The 12,268-nt window shown below is 44.3% G+C and overlaps 1 protein-coding gene across 1 annotated transcript in view; it reads right to left on the bottom strand.

The window, feature by feature from the left end:
- Positions 1 to 12,268, bottom strand: part of LOC121579768 (autism susceptibility gene 2 protein-like) — a 542,213-nt gene that overhangs the window by 44,365 nt on the left and 485,580 nt on the right. The window contains exon 6 of the mRNA XM_041894648.2: positions 3,578 to 3,626. Coding sequence (XP_041750582.2) covers positions 3,578 to 3,626 — 49 coding nt within the window. The remainder of the gene's footprint in view (positions 1 to 3,577; positions 3,627 to 12,268) is intronic.

Below are 12,268 nucleotides of genomic sequence, written 5' to 3'. Positions count from 1 at the left end.
TACAGTGGCAAGGAGAGATTACACGCGTGGGACTGGACCTTTAATCATTTGATAGATCTATCTGCACAGGCTTTTCTCCTGACATGGTGCTCTGTTCTGTTATTACAGCCAAGGCTCTGCCACACTCTAATCCTTTCCTGGGCAGCCCACGCATACACAGCTAAACTAGGCCTGGACACCATCATGTAGACCTCAACATCAGTTTAGGATTGGAAACCAACCTGACAGCCACTAGACTGCAACAAGTTCTTTCAACTGGCCGAGCATACGGCTGGTTTCTCTTTTACATTTTCTGCAGGAGACTAAATTAATGAGGCTTGCAGGCAAGCTGACACCTGCGGGCGCTTTGACAGGCCCCGTAATTAGAGCTAACGTTTAATGATTCTTCCTTAATGAAGGCTGCGTCTGGGCAAATTGAACCCAGACAGAGAGGAGAGAGAGGGAGAGGAGAGAGAGGGAGGGAGAGAGAGACAAAGAGAGACAGAGAGACAGAGAGAGAGAGAGAGAGAGAGAGAGAGAGAGAGAGAGAGAGAGAGAGAGATGGCTGTGAGGGGGAGACTGTGAAGCGAACACAACTGACAATTCCACACGGTGGATATCAATGGCCCTGGACCTGAGGTGAGATGTGAGGAAGGTGACACGAGGCTGGAAGCAAATCAACGTCCATGAACTAAAACACTGAACTCAGTCAGGAGTTGGATTTCTTTGCAAATATGCCACAGTCAGATGCAATAAGCAATGAGGTGACTGGCTATCTGTTGAGAGTGTACTGTACTGTACTGTGAGTGGTGCTGCCTGCCAGGCAGGGCAGTAATTGTTGGGAGGTAGACAGGGCCGGATTAAGAAATATTTTTTTGCGGATAGGCCCTCCAAGCCCAATAAACACTTCATGTGTACCAACAAGAAAGCACAAACCACCAAACAAACTGACCTTTTCCACTTGCCCTCTGGCAAATATTGACATTCATCTCTACAAGCTTCTCCCGTTTTTCCTGGAGTTGTATCTTGTACTGAGGCGGTGGGTTTGTCGGTCAGTCGGTGCATCGTTGTGGTGGTAATCCCATCGAACAAAAAAACCCACCCTACTTCTTTTATCTTAACACTTCCCTCAATAAAAATACCAATGGCCTCCGTTCTTCTGCACCTGGATTATTTTACTCGCCTTTTGTGATTGCAATAGGAATTAGCATATGGCTGGAGTGGAGGAGGAGGAGGGAACTTGGATGTTAAAAAGAAAGAAAAGGGGTTTATATATTTAAATGGAAATAGGGGCCAAGAGGGTGGACTGCCTGCAATCCAACAGGGAGGGAGAGGCCATATTTGTGTACTGTTTCCCTCAGTAAGGCCTTTCACTGAGGGTTAAAGAGGGCGGCCCATGTTGATTTAGGCCACACAAAGGGGGTCTTAGTCCTTTCAAGGGAACCAAATCTTCCCGCAGAGAGGTGCCTTCAAAAGGAAGCCTCCCTGTCAAGCATGGCCATTGAGCCCCCGATGGATGCCACAAATCAAGCCCTGGAGGTAATCAAAGGCCAGAATGTGGGAAATGTGTTTGGGGTCCCCAGACTCCGCAGCAGAGCAAAGTGCAGCAAGAAAGGGGGAGAGGGGGGAAATAAGAACCTATCTGCACCAATCAGCCCCTCTTTCTCCTGCTGTCTGAAGGGGTCATAACCCCTGTTTCTTCAGCCCCTCTTCTCCCCTAACACCCCCCCCCCCTCAAAGCCTATAGTAACCCACCATTGCAGCGGAATGTCCATTTAACACATTATCTGGGCTCCTCCAGGGATGGAGAAAATGGGACTGGGTGTTTTTAACAGCAAATTACTGACGTGATTATGAGTTCACATGTGGTGTTGGCACGCTGAGGTCATAAACAGATGCCAGGCCCTCCTTCTGACTTTATATCCTACTGTGTTAGCACCTCCTGGTTCCTCCTACTCTTGCTCCTACACTCTTAGAAAAAAGGTGTTAAGTAGAACCATATAGGGTTCTTCAGTTTGTCCCCATAGGGGAACCCTTTTTGGTGCTAGGTAGAAACCTTTGCAGAAGGTTCTCCCTATACCCCTTTATGTAGGGTTCTTCACAGAACCCCCTATATATGGTTCTACCTAGAACCCTCTATGAAGGGTTCTGCCTAGAACCCTCTATGAAGGGTTCTAATCAGAACCCTTTTATCTTTGGAGGGTTCCTCCTAGAATCCTCTATGAATGGTTCTACCAGCCTTACTAGTCTTTAAAATGTAATTATTTATGACAATACATGACATATATCATAAGGCCTTTCTTTGAGGGCCTAGTTATACCCTAACACAGTGGTGTTAGGAAACTCCTGGTTTACAGGCCACATCAGGCCAGCAAGTCACATTATGCTGGCTTGCAAAGTAATGTTTAATTCCTATTGGAATCCAGCCAGTGTTAAGATATCCAACAAGTGGAATTTTTTAACACCAGCAACCTGCATTCAGACTGCCAGGGTAGGGAAGATTGCATACTGAGACTACCTCAATCATCTAAACTGGAACAACCATCTCAGTAACGGTGCAATAAGTCCAACTACTAACAGATTGGATTCGTTGAGAAAAATGTATGCTATTTATCTTTGTGTAGCATAACATTTATCAATCAATCAATGTACATGCAAAAACACAGATATTAAAACAAACAATTCTGAAAATCACCATGCAATAGAGCATGCTGAGAAATATGATATATGGTTCTATGTAGAACACTTCTTGCCTTCCAAAGTATCCTTTTTGCCTTCCAAAGAACTATCAAATAACCCTTTTTTCCAAAAACGGTTCTTACGATGTTAAAGGTTCTAAGTAGAACCCTTTGCCTTACAAAGAACCCTTGTCTTCCAAAAGGGATTCTTCAGATGAAAACAGTTCTTGGTAGAACCCTATCCCTCCGCAAAGAACCCTCTTGGAACCCTTTTTTAAGAGTGTAAACAATACAATACTAACCCACCTTCAGGCATGTTAACTAACACTGTTTTTCAATGCACTGTGATGTGAGACTTTGAATTTACACATCAATGTTCATTACTCAGTGTTATTTTCTGAATTCCCATTTATGCTTCAAATGCGATTTTTGTGTTTATTATTTAATGTCAAATGTATTTCCCACTAAAAGGAGTAGTAACATGTCTTGGCATATCAAAACTCTGCATGGTGTTGTTTATCTGAGTGAAGAGCTCATATGGATTTTTTTATTCATTACACTGTATCCAAATTGATTCCATTTAATAAACCACCAGGAATTACTTTTCTGTCATGTCCAGACATGAGCAAACACAGATTGATATTTCACACCTGTGTAATACACAGGGCTGCAGTGAAAATGGAGGCTGTTTTGCCTGTAATGCATGACCAAGCTCTGGTCCTGGTTGATATACAAATAGGCTACAAAGGAAAGCATCGCTATGTTCTCCTACACTGAGCCAATGCAGAATTACAATGACCAACCAATGCCAGAATCATTTTTTTTAAATGAAGCCTAATACACAATATGATTATTGCAAATGAAAATTATATTGCCATTAAATAATACAGCTTCATAAAACACATTATAAGAGCTCATACCTTTAACTGCAGCGGTGCTGAATAATTTCTCTGAGCTGGCATCGGAGCCCTGTGAGAGAGAAAGACGAAATCATTAGCAAATTTGCTTAAACAGGTGGGTTTCATAGTCAATGACCCAAACAGCCAGCTGAAGGGAGCGAAACAACGCACTGCACATCGCGGCCACTTGATGGCACTGTTGGTCCATGTAATAACATGACAGCACTAACCCTCACCCATTCCATGTCGAGCGCGGTGTGGCAGAAGGTAAAATTAACATTGCTGTGTTATTGTGCAAACATTCAGTGCTAAGCACTTACACAGTATTAGATAATGAAAGCCTATTTACGTGACATTGCTGTGTCAAAAAGGCATTGGCTAATTCAGTCCCACTAATAAAGTGAAAGATCGACCTGTTACAATCCCTACCAGTGCGTGCGTGGCATGGCTGAGCCTAGGCCTACTAGGGAATAACAACACATTGAACCATTGGTTTTAATTGTCACTTTCATAGCATTTCACTTTTTGTCGCAAAGAAGTATAAAACCAGATGACTATTGAAAGATGCTGTTTTAGATATTATATATCAGTCCTAGTAAAGTGAATATGACAATGAGCCTAATTCAAAACAATTCAGAAGATTTTATCACAGACAATGAAGACTCTTCACACCTTTTTGGCAAATGGACAGTGGCACGGGGTCCAATAATAATGATATGACATTTGCGCAAATGTCACATATACCATAGGCTAACACCTATCAATTATTTTCTATTCGCACATGAGATAAACTTGCTGAAGCCAGAAAACATTTCCATATTAATTTGCTTAGGGTTCAGGCAATTCCAAGGTAAGAGACATGCATTTCAGTGTAGCTATTCATCCAAATTAAAATGTGTAGGTGCATGGAGAGCAGAATTTTTTTTCTACACAAAACATAATTTAATCTCGTAATTCCAAAAATAAAACGGCAGTAACCTATCAAAGAGTATGACTGCAGATTGAAATAGACAGACTTGATTGAAGCAAATTCAGTTTGGATATTTCGCTTCTGCACACAATAAATATGCAGATATAGGCCAACACCATTCAAAATGACGGTAAAAACGGCAGTTTTTTTCATATCCATGAATGCACATAGCAATATTAAGCATTTGCGTTATTATCAATTTATAATGATATGAGTAGGAAAAGCTAGGCTACACAAAACAATGCTACAATAGCCACAGATATTCTCCTACACTTTTTATTCTATTCAATAAACGTAGTACATACTGATAATAGGCCTACACATAATTCGTCGTTAATAGGACATAAACTATAAGCTATTAACCAAATCATTCATAATAAGGTAGACGTGAATAAAGAAAAGCGACGCGCATACCTTTGATGTGGCGAAGCTGGCAAGAAGGAAAATATTAGTCAAGATATCACTTTCGCTGTCTAGTAAATATGGCCCCGTTTCACATTCTGCTTGTCAAAATAATGTAATCCACAAATATGGGGCGAATTCAACTCCGTTTAAATCGATGACATCCATGCGAAAAGAGAATTCCTTTCCAACAAAATTCCAACGAGATACGAGAAGCGCGTACAAAGCTACCGTGCCTCTCGGACAAAGGAAGCCATGTGTCTTGCCAGCAAAAGCATCAGCAACAGCTCTAGGTCGCTAAATCCCGTTAAGTGCGTTTCGTCTCCAGTTCAGGGTGGGATACAAATATATCTCGCAATATTCTCGTATTGAAGATTTGCGAGATTCGAATAGGCAGGATCCTTGGGAGACTGTGTATCAGGACGCGTAAAGAGGCTGTGTCCACAGACACCAGCGGGGAGTCGCCAGCTCGCTCCTACAGAGCAGCAAAATCCAACAAAGCGCAGACCAATTTCCTCTGTGGCAAAAAGGGAGACAAAATCACATTTAGAATTACCTTGAGCCAAAAGGGGACTCCGCTTTCATTATATTTTCAGCTGGTAAAAGCTTATGTCCTGTGGTTGCTGACGGTTCTGTCACCGACAGAGCCTCTCCTCATCTGCTCCAAGCATCAGACAAACTCCCATTCATACAACGGCTGCCTCAGCGGTCCTCGTCTGATGGTTGGGTCCTCCCACTTCCTGATTCTAACCTGACTTGGTTCAACCCCAAACTCTACTTCTCTTCCGAACACAAACACACGTGTGTTTTCTGCTTCTGAGGGTCCAAATACTTGGTTCCAAAGACTGCGCACTTCTTGGGACAGGCGTGCGTGAGTGTGTTTTATTTTGCTTGAATGAAGCTCAGAGAAAAGTGCTTGGCACTTCCAGAACGAGAGAGCAGGAGAGAGTAAGAGGCAGAGCAAGGGAGGGAAAGAGGGAGGGCCTGAGACTAGAATGATATTCTTTCACTGTCGACAGAGTGAGATGATGTCAGCGGCTAATGAATTTCCCAGTAGGGTGCTGCCAATGTGAGGGGAGGCAAACAAAACACTCTTTATAAGCAGCTGTGCACCTCCTCAGAGCTCACAGCCACTCTCTTCCTGTTGAAATAACCACCACTCTACTGTCCTGGGCGGGGGTGGGGGGGTCAACCATGGTGAGATAGTGATCCATCCATGCTCACCAATGGTGCCCACTTAATCAAGCTTGATCCAGGTCTCAAACGCAGACATTGAAAAGCCCACCAATGTCCCTCCCTGAGCTCATTGACACATGGTACTATGATCAGGTTTGTAGTGGTTTTCTCATGTTAAAACCATCTGTATTGTAAGAGGATCCTCAGCTTTTATGGACACTTGTCCTATTATTAAGCATGTTAATGATGGGACTGGTTTGCTTGGAAGGCGAAAGAGTGATTGAGAGAGAGAGAGAGCACCCCTCTTTGTATTTGATCCATTTTACTAATCTGGTAGCCCATGGACACTCCAGACCAAAACAATCCTGCAATCTTCAGCTAAATAACTTTAATCACGCAAAAACCCAGGGTACTATAGCCTCGGCTAATCAGCATTAACCCACTGCCTGGGAGGTCAATGGATCAACAATGGAGTCACATTACAGGGAGGATAGGATCTCTTTCTCTCTCCCTACAGCGCCCAGCCCCCACAGAGCAGAAAACAGACTTAACTCCTTGCTGCTGGGTATTAATCCATCCCTCTACCCTCTGTGCTGGAGAGAGAAAGAGAGAGGGAGAGAAAGATAGACACAGATGGACAGACATAGAGGGAAAGAGATTGAAACAGAGAGATAGAGAATGAGAGAGAGTTATAGCCCCCAGTTCTGAATGGCAGTGTTGTATGTGCTCTTAGTGTTCTATCTATCAGGACACTGGATCTCATGGCCAGACAGATGAGATTACTATCAGAAAGATGACTATCAGCAGGGAGACGTGGCGGGCTGAGGCCCCAGAAGACCAGTCAAAGTCATAACACCAGGCCCCCAGGCCCCAAGGCCCCAGAGAGCTAAACCTGATCACACAATGGTCCTGAAAAGAACACAGCTCTCCAATACAAAGCATTCATTGGGTTAGGGCCCCTCCTTGATCTCCAATAAAAAGTGTCCATTGGGTTAGGGGGCCCGTCTTGACCATCAGTCGGCCCATGTTCAATAGATGATGAAGCCATGTTGACAAGTATGTGCTTTGAACATCAAGCAGCTTGAACATTGGGAAGAAGAGAAGTACAAAATTATAGTGTGTGTGAGCCTATGTGAGCACAAGTTTATTCCAAATGCTAAAAACAAACTTGACAAATTATGTTTCAAATTAGTTATATAATTACTGGGTTATTACATTGTAATTACAAGACATTCCATGTAACTACATGGCATTGTGTTGATTTGTTGTTAAAACAAAGGTGTGTAGACAGTGATGAAAAATTGCGATTTTAGTAATGTCGTTTTAAATCTATTTCATGGCTAGTTGCAAGAAGATACGCTGTATATTTATACCACTGTCTGCCACCAACAAAAATGTCTGCCTGTTGTTACACAGGTCTAAGGAATAGCAGCCATCAACAAATCAGCGTTCCCAGTCCTAAACGGTCATTATCAGATTTAGGATAAACCTCAGGTCTGTGATTACATCTCAACCGCCAGACAATCTACGTCCGGATCTCTCACTGCACATTATTTTTAATTCAAATGAAACGCTGACAGAGACGAACAGAAAGAAGAAGAAGAAAAAGCCCTGCATGCCGTACCCAAGAAAATAATATAAAGTGTCACTTTGCTATGGAAAAGCACTTGATGCCGTTGCCAGAGAATGGAGAGCGGAGATCAAACATAACGTCTGGAGTTTTGTTATGTATGCCAGTAATTGGTGTCTGTGCCTGTAAGTTCTGTCTATAGACCATCAGCCCTCTCTCCTCCGCTGACGTTTTTTCATCTTTTATTCCTTTTTCTTGGCCTTGATCCTTCGCTTCAAAGCATCCAGAAGCGTTTTTTTTATTTTCTTCCTCCGCAATGGCGGTTTAATTTTACAGGAACTTTCTTTTCCTAGATTGCAATCGCAGGAGACCGGCTCTCTTTTTCATGAGCCTTATTGCCATTACGGAAAATCTCCCCTCATTTAAAATATTACTGATAAGTGTAACATGAGTGCTGTGGATGTAATACGTTAAAAGCTCTTATTGAATTCACATCCATTGTGTCTGACTGTCTGGCGCATTTGTAGGACTCACAACTTCCAGTAGTCTATTCAGGGTGGATGAGGAGGATGAGGTGAGGCAATGAAAGGAAAAGTGTCTTAATGACATTCAGAAATGGAGGAGAATAGCAGATATATACACTATATTTACAAAAGTATGTGGACACACCTTCAAATTAGTGGATTCGGCTATTTCAGCCACACCCGTTGCTGACAGGTGTATAAAATTGAGCACTCAGCCATGCAATCTCCAAAGACAAACAATGGCAGTAGAATGGCACCGCCACCTTTCCAACTAGTCAGTTTGTCAAATTTCTGCCCTGCTAGAGCTGCCCCGGTCAACTGTAAGTGCTGTTATTGTGAAGTGGAAACGTCTAGGAGCAACAACGGCTCAGCCGCGAAGTGGTAGGCCACACAAGCTCACAGAACGGGACCACTGAGTGCTGAAGCGTGTAGCGCGTAAAAATGGTCTGTCCTCGGTTGCAACACTCACTACCGAGTTCCAAACTGCCTCTGGAAGCAACGTCAGCACAAGAACTGTTCGTCGAGAGCTTCATGAAATGGGTTTCCATGGCCGAGCAGCCGCACACAAGCCTAAGATCACCATACGCAATACCAAGCATTGGCTGGAGTGGTGTAAAGCTCGCCGCCATTGGACTCTGGAGCAGTGGAAACGCGTTGTCTGGAGTGATGAATCATGCTTCACCATCTGGCAGTCCGACGGACTAATCTGGGTTTGGCGGATGCCAGGAGAACGCTACCTGCCCCAATGCATAGTGTCAACTGTAAAGTTTGGTGGAGGAGGAATAATGGTCTGGGGCTGTTTTTCATGGTTCGGGCTAGGCCTCTTAGTTCCAGTGAAGGGAAATCTTAACGCTACTGTATATAATGACATTCTAGACGATTCTGTGCTTCCAACTTTGTGGCAACAGTTTGGGGAAGGCCCTTTCCTGTTTCAGCATGACAATGCCCCAGTGCACAAAGCGAGGTCCATACAGAAAAGGTTTGTCGAGATAGGTGTGGAAGAACTTGCTGGCCTGCACAGAGCCCCATCGAACACCTTTCGGATGAATTGGAACGCCTACTGCGAGCCCAACATCAGTGCCCGACCTCACTAACGCTCTTGTGGCTGAATGAAAGCAAGTCCCCGCAGCAATGTTCCAACATCTAGTGGAAAGCCTTCCCAGAAGAGTGGAGGCTGTTATAGCAGCAAAGGGGGGGACCAACTCCATATTAATGCCCATGATTTTAGAATGAGAAGGTGTCCACATACTTTTGGTCATGTAGTGTATCTCCTGAGATAGATAGTTACAGAGAGACTTCCAGGCAGGTTGACATGGAACAAGCAGTTAACAATGACTGGGCTGTGAAGATGAAGAACTCTGGCCGAGACAAAGAGACTCTGAAGAAAAGTGGCAGGTTTTCATAAGCACATGCTGAAGCGAACACTTAAAAAATCTATTAATTATTTGCGCCATTTTCAATAAGATTCATGGCATGCCTGATATTCTATCCGACTGCAAAAATAGGGATACTACCCCATATGCCATGGAACATCCTATCATCAAACGCATGCACAAAGACACATATACACACACACCAAAATAATCACAAATCATCTATTTTCTGTGCCTTTTGAAGGCGAGGTCAAGATGCTTTTTACAGTCATTACATCCAGTCTTATCTCAGTGAGCCTGAGTCTGCACTAGGCTTCCAATGACAACTGCTTCTAATCTCACCCCTTCCCGACAAGCTGCTCTGACAGCGCTTTTCTTCCCAATTCCTCAGACACGTAGCCAGACATATATTAATCTGTCACTCATCACCCGGGAGATGACACACACACACACACACACACACACACACACACACACACACACACACACACACACACACACACACACACACACACACACACACACACACACACACACACACACACACACACACACACACACACACACACACACACACACACACACACACACACCCGAATGAAAAACCACAGGCCTGTGAGCATTGAAAGGGAAGAAAGGCCAGACCAAGGGTAGGAGACAGAACCCCAGGGAGAGGTAACAAACAACATTCACTTCTTCTCTGTGTATATTACAGACACAAGTCATATAATATACTTGGCTGGGAGGCTGAATGGTTTAGGGACCTGACTGGTTCCTCTGCACTGTGAGAGACATGCCTGTGAATATCAAACCTGTAAATATGAATGGCAAAAAGACAAGACACATCCTTCATACTTATTTAAACCTGCCTTTATCACACAAGAGGGATTGGTGGGTTTGAATAAGAAGAGAGATAAATAAGACAGAGAGATGGAAGCATCTGTCTGATAAACTAGGACAACTGGAATTCAAAAGTAGCTGGTCGTTTCCTTGAGAGATATGGAACCCACATCTTATGTCACTGAGAGAGAGGCGGAAAGTATTTCTTCCTGGTGTAAAGTAAAAAGCCTATAGAGCGACTCGTTTTATCTGGTTATCTGGATGCTATCTCTACCTGTCTGCTTTCAGGAACCAGCACAGGCTGGGCTGTCGGTTGGACCACTAGGCAAATGGGGATGGATAATGTTAGACATCATCTCCATCTAGGAGGCCAGTAATCACTGAGAGTTGACATTGCACTGGTCTGTCAGCATGAGCAGAGCCACTCTACTGCCTGGCCATAGAGCCATCAGTCCCCTGCCCTGTCCCCTTTCAAAACCAACCAGGACAAGAAAATTGGTTTAACCTTCCCTCCTCAAACGCTTGGGTTACATCCTTAATGCATTTCCCCCCGTTTTTTCCAGTCGGAGTAGAACCGGGAATGGGAGGGAGTCCCTTTTGTCTAAATAATAGACATGCCACAGAGCGCCGGCCGCCATGCCGCAGGTAATTTCAGGCCAGTCAATCACTCCCTCCCATCCAGCAGACCAACAGAGTGCCACTCTGCTGCAGCGGTGCAAAAACACACACACACACACACACACACACACACACACACGTAACACAAACATACACACATCAGCACGTGCACGCACACACACTGGACTGTGTGTGTTTCCCTGTGTTGTAAATGTTCCTTTGAGTTGGTGAGTGATTAGAGAATGTTCTAGCTAACATCAAGTCAGATTGTAAATGTCATGAGAACTACAGTATAGCATGCAAACATTGATAAAACGATCAAATTATTTCATACGAAGCCGGTCCTGATACTGGTTTAATCTGGTTTGCAGTAATAATGAGGTTGGCTTTCTTGAGGATTCACTGTTAAAAACCAGGCAATAGCTTTCAGCTGTTTTACAATGGAAAAGGAGGAAAATCATCTCAATATTCCAATGTGATTCCAGTTCTCTCTGAAATCTTGCAGGGGAGCCATGCACCCCAAACAAACCCCTACATAAAAACACATTGAATGTCAAACCCTAGCTTTAATTTCCCTCACTAATCTGCACATAAGTCTCCATAGTCAATGAGGCACGGCAGACATCAGCAACCAAATAACTGCTTTCTCCAGAAACCCCCCACGAGGCTCGACTTAATTCCAACCCCGAGCTACATTGGCTGGGATTATATTTTTCCCTTTGTTCCTTTCTTGCACTGCACTGGGAGTGAGGAGAGAAGGGGAGAGGAAGAAAAGGGAGAGAAACAGGAGGAGGAGAGAGTGACAGAGAGAAGAGAGACAGTCAGCCAGAGGAGGGAGGGAGGGGGGGGAAATGGAGGGGGGAGAGAAATTGCCCCGCTGCGTCTTTAAGAAGAATCACGGGAGGAAATCACCAGGAAGGCCTGCATTAAAATGTGTCTGACCCCTGATGGACTCCTGACTGCAGCCCAGAGCGATCTGACTGCCTGCCTGCTTGCCTGTCTGTCTGTATGCCTGCCTGCCAGGCTAGAGAAATATGGTCAGGGGGATTGGGCCTCTGAAACGCTCTGCCAAGACCATTCTGTCAGGCATGCACTGAGACAGCCCACAGCCCAAACCTCTCCTCCCTCCTTCTCTCCCTCCTTACTTTCCTCCAGATCTCAGCCCAGCCAGCCACTGCAGGGTCATGTTGAACTGCTCCAGAGTGGGGGCCTGATGATAGGGTCTCTAGGGGGACATAA

Source organism: Coregonus clupeaformis, chromosome 13, assembly GCF_020615455.1.
Source record: "Coregonus clupeaformis isolate EN_2021a chromosome 13, ASM2061545v1, whole genome shotgun sequence".
NCBI classification, from domain to species: domain Eukaryota; kingdom Metazoa; phylum Chordata; class Actinopteri; order Salmoniformes; family Salmonidae; genus Coregonus; species Coregonus clupeaformis.
Note: the sequence above shows the minus strand (reverse complement) of the source record. Positions and strands in the feature narration are given on the sequence as shown.